Below are 7,179 nucleotides of genomic sequence, written 5' to 3'. Positions count from 1 at the left end.
CTTGACATCACTGATGAGACTGTAACATGGTACAACTACGTTGAACAAAGCCATTCAGCAGGTTCTGTTAAACACACACCTCCCCTCTGTCCTAGCAATTGTACTTGTAGGTTAAGAAATACAGCAGCTTTATTTCCTAACAGCCCAAAGTGGAAAATATCCAGGTGTCTAAGATCAGATAGTCAAGCTGTGGCGCATTTGCAAAATGTAATATTTGTCAGCAATAAAAAGGAATTAGCTAGTGCACATAGCAACCTGTGGGTGGGAACTATTGTTCTTATCATGTCAGTAACCACATTTATCTCATTTAATCAACATCCTTTGGAAGAGAGGAGAGATGTTAGACAGCGGTATTTCCAAGGAAGCCACTATTAGTTTGGAAGCTGTATCTCCCTTTAGGTAATGTTCCTGAGCATTGTGACTTTATCTCCACCACAAGCAGCAAGCATCAGATGGTTCCTCCTCCAACACGTGCTGGATCTCCATTCTAAAGTAAGGATATCATCGAGTGTGGGTTTTTGCCTTCCAGCATGTTGGCAGTCATGTAAACATTTCTCAAGGGCTGGAGAAAAACGGCATAGGGTCCGGGGGTGTAGTCGAAGCATTATGATGGAGCAGGACCCCTCTTCAGCAGTCGGAATGCTCCATCTCTGATCTGCTTGGTTTTCATCCCATAGATGATGGGGTTGAGCATGGGTGGCACAACCAGGTAGAGGTCAGCCAGGAGGATGTGGACATGCCTGGGTACATGCTGGCCAAAGCGCTGTGTATAGAACGAGAAGAGCCCAGGTGTGTAGAAGAGAAGGATGACACCGAGGTGGGAGCCACAAGTGCCAAAGGTCTTAGCCCTGGCCTCTTTGGAGGAGAGGCCCAACACAGCCCGGAGGATGAGTGCATAGGATATGGCAATACAAATGGAGTCAGTTCCTACGACGAGTGTGGCTGCTGTGATACCATATATATTGTTGGGTTGCGTGCCTCCACAAGCCAGCTTCACCACAGCCATGTGCTCACAGTAGGAGTGTGCCACCACTCGGCCACAGTAGCTCAGCCTCGCCAGTAGGCAAGTAAGTGGGGTCATGAGTCCCAAGCCACGAAGCAGAGCAGCAGCCCCTAACTTGCTCACCGACTCTGGGGACAGCAATGACCCATAGTGCAGTGGCCGACAGATGGCCAAGTAGCGGTCAAAGGCCATTGACAGCAGGATACCGGATTCTACGGCTGAGAAGCCATGGATAAAGAACATCTGGGCAGCGCAGGCCCCAAAGGCAATCTCAGCAGCATTCGCCCAAAAGAGCGTGAGGAGCTTGGGCACAGTGGAGGTGCAGAGCACCGGGTCAATGGTGGACAGCATGCATAGGAACAGGTACATGGGCTGGTGCAGCGCAGGCTCAGAGTGCACCACCAGCAGAACTGCCACGTTGCCAAGCACTGCCAGGGCGTACATGGAGCAGAAAGGAAATGCAATCCAAAAGTGGGACGACTCCAGGCCAGGAATTCCCATAAGCAGAAAGGAGCTCGGGTTCTGATGGCTGTGGTTCGTGTACTGCATGGTCAGGCTAAAGAAGAGTGTGTGTGGAAGATCTCACTGCTTTGCTCTAGTGTCTATGAAACCTGAAGAGGTGGAACAGCTGGGATCGTATTTATGCTGTAGATGAACGGCAGCAGAAACGTTCGAGTTAGACTCCGCAAAAGAGCACCTGGGATGTGAAGATTGTAGGGCCCTGGGAAATAACAGAGCAGGAGATGGGTTAGTATCAGCTTGGTTCAAAGGACCCCTTCTCACTTCTGTGTAGTTTAATAATGTCTGGTCTGTGGGACGGGCTGAGGGGCATAGACATAGGACCATTTCCATGGCAAAAGTAAGAGCCAGAGATGTTTACATAGTTTTCTCTGCCTATGAACCTTTGAATTTCTCTAGTACTATTTCTTGCAGATTCATTGGCTGTGTGACAATACACAGGTGATGTTAACGCAGGGTCAGTTGGATTGGACGGGAGCATCAGATATGGTTTCTTTTCAAGATGGGAAGATTAATATTGAAGGAAAGTAAATGGAGGGTAAGGGCATTTTGTATGAGTGTCTCAAGCTCCCGAGCCCATCACTACTTATGCATAAGGACTGAAACTTAAGTTTTGACGAAGAATAACAAGACATAGATGAAGGACCAAGTCTCTTGTAGCCTGCTACGGATGGAAGATTTCCTGGCTCATGTTTAGTAAGATCCTGGAATTGCTTCAGGAGTCCTGTACAGCTGTTGGTAGAATCAGGTGAGATGATGCAGAATTAGTAGTGGTAGCTGTAAAGATGATTCAGTCATAATAAATGATTTAATGAGGCCATTGAGAGATAATTGTTTGCAAATATATTCTCTAATGAGAAGTAAAGGTATGTGAAAGTATGAGGTGTGAATTTTAATCACCAGCAATATACAATACCCATAAGCAAGTAGAGTTAAATTTTGTCCAGAGACCATGCTGAGCTTTGACACATCTCTACTCCACACTCTCTGCCACACACGCTTTTCTGATCTGCCTCCACCTATGTCTTCTCACTTTTCTTATGCATTAACCAGCGATATTTGAGAATTTCAGAGAGTGGGGAGATCGAGTGAAAAATATGGGAAGAGGACAGTAGGGGAGGGATGCTGATGAGAAGGAAACAGAAGAGAACCAAAACCAGAATTCACATGGAGAGAAGTGCTCATGACACGCTGGGGCATGAGTGTGTCCTGTTTGCTAACTGAAATAGAGAGTTGAACCAGATAGATCATCTGGAGATATCACAGTTGTGTCCCCAACCTAAAGATACAGTGTTCCATGCAACTGAGAGCATCAGCCACTGCACCCTGGGACCCATGAAACTGCCTTGGAGAAAGGCAGGAAGGAGAGGCTTTCTAGTGTGACCTGTTATGCCTGGATGCCTCTTTTCCATCCCAGTGCCGACTATAACTGTCACTCTGGAATAAAGCATCCTGCTCCTTTCTAGCTCATTATTCCTATTTAATATTTCCTATATAATCTTCTGTGATAGTTCTATCATCCATACTGGGACCAATAATCTCCATAGGGGATTTCGGCCAATGTGGTGGTTGGAAGTGTCAGGGGCAGAGGGAAATCAGAGTGTGTGGGACCTTGTGAAATGGCATGAGCATGATACCTAAGCTTGTGATTTTGTGTGTCCATATATATTGTTGTGAAAGCAGGGCTGCATTCAGAAGATTCAGACTCACATATTTACGTGATACTCTCTTTGGTTGCTCATCCCCCAGATATAATTTCTCTGATAAAGAGAGACCAGAGGGCTAAATAATCTAGGTATGAAGAAAACAGACCCATTTCTTTCCCTCCTTTGTCCTCTTAGCCAATTAATCATCACATCAGATTTACTCAGCTCTTGAATTTCCATTCAAAGATCCTCGCCCTGTCCTTCATCCTGGAGCCACACATACCACAATGTCCGCACACACCCCCTGCCCTGGCTGCATCACACAGGTGAGACGTGAAGTTGGAAGCACAGGCATTGAGTATACTATGCTTAGATTCCAGGAAAAATGTCAGGGCTTAAGTACGAATCTTGGTCTTCTCATTTCCTAGCTGCCACTAATACTTGAGTTAGAATTCGTTTAAAACTTCCAGGATGGTGAGATTGTAGGGCAGTGATGCAAGGCTGAAGCTGGGTCACCATCATCAGCATTTACAGGGACTCCTGTTGTCTGATTTAATGACCTCTAGGCTGAGGGCTGAGCAGCATGTTTGCTGAGCCCATTCATGGTGAAGGTGGTATTGGACACTTTTTCAGCATTTCTCTATATCTTCTTGCTGTCTTTACACCCTAGTGTTTTTCCCCCCTTATTCTTCTGCATCTTGTGGTCAACCAAACATACCCAGTCACTTCCAAATAACTTTCTCAGAATAGCAAGTAGTCACTCATCCATTTGCCTTGTTTGCATCATGTTAGCGCTTGCTATAAGACAGGCCTTACCTAAAACATATAAGAATAGGTGGCCAGGTACCAGGAACAGAGCTGTGTTATGAGGAAAGGAGCAAATTCTTCACCCCTCTTGAGCAAATAAAAGCCACTTGCCAGCAATTTGTTACCCTTGATGGAAGCTTCACCAAGATCAGTGCAATTCAAATCCTGGCTCAGAAACTTACCAGCTGGACTCAGTGATCTCACCTAAACTCTGTTCACTTGCTTCCCGATAACCTGGAGAGGCTGATTCATACTTCATGGAGACTGTTGATTGACAGAGGAGGTCATTGTCCAAAGAGTCAGGAACATCTCAATGAGAAATATTCCTAGTGGCACTTGGGTCTGTGGTGGTCTATAGTATGTCAATGCAGGGGTGAGCTTCCAGACAGACTTACCAAATCCAGGAAGCGGGTAATAGTGGAGTTCCAGGTTCTGCAGGGCTTAGAGTACTGGAAACAAAAGAGCTCCATTATTTATCCTGTCATTAGGGCCTAAGGTGTGAGTAGAAACTCCCTGAGGACAGGAACACTAAATAGGCCTCTGGGATGCTGGAAAGAGACATCAAATTGAAGCTTTGAAATTTCAACTTTGTTTGAGGAGGGAAGAACGTCTTAATACATCTTCTGCTGTAACAGAATACCAAAAGGTGCATTGTAAATAATACAAATTTGTTTGGCTTATGGTTTTAAAGGCTGGCAAGTCCAAGATCCAGGGGCTCCATCTGGCGAGGGCCTCATTACTGTGTTATATGTGGTATTTAATTATTTACAAATGAAACTGTCATATGATCTATCAACTCCACTATTGAGTATGTACCCAAAGAAGATGAAATCAGTATGTTGAAGAGATAGCTGAACTCCCAGTGTTTATTCACAACCAGTGACATGGAACTCAGTGCCCATCAGTAGACAGGTGGATGAAGAGGATGTGGTAGATATACACAATTAAATACTATTTGGTCATAACAAGAACAAAATTCTATTTGCCACAATATGAACGAACTTGCAGATTGCATTAGGTGAAAGAAGACAGACACAGAAAGACAAATTCCACTTATCTGTGGAATATATAAAGATTACCAGAGACTGGCATGGTTGGAAAAGAGAGAGGTAGATCTAAGGGCACAAAAATTGAAGTTAATTGAGGGGATATGTTCAAGAAAGAGTTTCTGTATAATGCTCTGATTTTAGTTAACAATAGATAACATTTTTTTTTCCCTCGGTGCTGGTGATCCAATCCAGTTCTTGCATGTTCTAGACAAGTGATCTGCCCCTTTAATGTGGAATTAATACACATGTTAAGCCAGCTTTATTTATCCATGTCACAAAGTACATATATTTAAGACAATATGATATTCATGATAACTGTATACAATTTTATTTAAAAATTAAAAATGAGAGGTGCTTTGGAAAAAATTGTATTATAAGGCAGAAAATGTTAGGAAATACAACTTGGTAACCATGCTAGACCTTTCTGAGGAGTTGACTGAGTCAAGGATCTTGATGAAGTAAGAAAGGCATGCAGGTCCATGAGGTATATAGTTACAGGCAAAAGGAACAGTAGATATGGGGGCATCTGGAACACATTTCATGAATTTGAAAGACAGCCTCAGGCCAGTTGCTAAAGCGGAGTGACAAAGGAGACAGTAAAAGTGAATTTGGAGAAGTGGCCATGGTCAATGTGATAAAGCTATAGCAAGCCACGGTGAGAATTCTATTTTGTTTGAAATGTGATGAGAGATATTAAAGAGTGTGGTGGTGTGAATGAAAATAGCCCCCATAGGCTCAGAGGGAAGTGTGGCCTTGTTGGAGGAGGTGTGTTACTGGGGGTGGGCTTTGGGGTTTCTGAAGCCCAAGCCAGGCACAGTGGCACTCTTTCCTGCTGTTGCATGCCGATCCAGATGTAGAACTCTCAGCTACCTCTTCAGCCTCATGTCCACCTATATGCTACCATGCTTCCCACCATGATAATAATGGACTAAACTTTGAAACTGTAAGCCAGTTCCAATTAAATGTTTTCCTTTTCAAGAGCTGCCATAGTCATGGTGTCTCTTCACTTTTTTTTTGTTATGAAATCCTAACTAAGACAGATGTTGGTACCAGGAGTGGGGTATTGCTGTGATAGACCCAACCATGCTTTTGTTTGGAGGAATATGGAACACTTTGGGACTAGAATATTTCTGGACTAGAAAGGCAATTGGACACTTTAAGCGGGGGCTTAATGGGTTATAGTAGTAGGAGCACAGAAGACAGTGGTGGTGAGGGTAAATTGAACTGTGGGAGTCCTTCTCAAGAGGTTTCAGTGGAGAAGAATGTTAGTATGTGGTCTAGAGGTCACTCTTGTGATAGTTTGGTGAAAAATGTGACTGCTTTCTGCCCTTGTCCAAAAAAATCTCCCTGATGCAAAATTGAAGAGTTATAGATGAACAGCTTTGGCAGATGAGATTCCTGTGCTGACTGAGTCCTGTGGTTATTAGTGGACAGTCTTATGCAAATTTATGATGAAAAGGAGCAAGCAGAGCACGGAAAAATACAAAATGTACAGTTTGTGGAGAAAAGGGGTACCAGGAAGTAAAAATAGATTAAGAAAAAATCTGACACTAAGTGGAATAAAGGGAGTGGTGACCTCAGAGCAAGACTCCACCCAGCTAAGCTTTCAACTTGTGAAAAAGAATTAAAGAAAAGTTTAGGGATGGGTGTGGTGGTACATGCCTTTAGTCCCAGTTCTCTGAGGCAGAGGCAGGCAGATCTCTGAGTTCAAGTCCAGTCTGGTCTACAGACCAAGTTTCAGGACAGCCAAGCTTAGACAGTGAAGGAAACCATTAAAATAGAAAGCTGGTGAAAATGTATTTGAACAAAGGGGGCCATGTTCCAGCCCCAGCAAGCAGCAGAATGTAGCAGCTTCAGCCATGTGGTTCTGGATTTAGAGTTAAGGATACAAGAAAGGGGTTATAGAATCCCCCTCAGCAACTAAGGAAAGCCACTGAGACCAGGTGTGTGGCAGAGGAGTTCCAGAGAAGCCATTGTGTGAAACTGTGAAGGCGAAGCCTGGATTGCCTTGGAGACCCCAAGATGTTAGAGATGCCAGACTTGTGGGATGCCTGCTGAGGAGAGTTGCTAACAGGGAGTGGAACTGGCCTATGAGAGAGAAAAGTATGCTGCAATCAACAAAGCTGAAAGGAGTTGGAGATCTGAAGATCGATTT

The 7,179-nt window shown here is 44.2% G+C and overlaps 1 protein-coding gene across 1 annotated transcript; it reads right to left on the bottom strand.

Moving 5' to 3' along the window:
* Window positions 1-604: 604 nt before the first annotated feature.
* LOC131901799 (olfactory receptor 52P1-like) lies at window positions 605-1,552 on the bottom strand. Its single transcript, XM_059252876.1, has one exon. It carries the CDS (start codon window positions 1,550-1,552, stop codon window positions 605-607), a length of 948 nt encoding a protein of 315 aa, XP_059108859.1.
* Window positions 1,553-7,179: the final 5,627 nt, after the last annotated feature.

Source organism: Peromyscus eremicus, chromosome 1, assembly GCF_949786415.1.
Source record: "Peromyscus eremicus chromosome 1, PerEre_H2_v1, whole genome shotgun sequence".
Taxonomy (NCBI): Eukaryota; Metazoa; Chordata; class Mammalia; order Rodentia; family Cricetidae; genus Peromyscus; species Peromyscus eremicus.
The sequence above is the reverse complement of the archived record's forward strand: the minus strand, read 5'-3'. Positions and strand labels throughout refer to the sequence as shown.

Bases quoted from the DNA above. Each gene is read 5' to 3' on its own strand.
- LOC131901799 (XM_059252876.1), bottom strand. From the start codon at position 1,552: ATGCAGTACACGAACCACAGCCATCAGAACCCGAGCTCCTTTCTGCTT.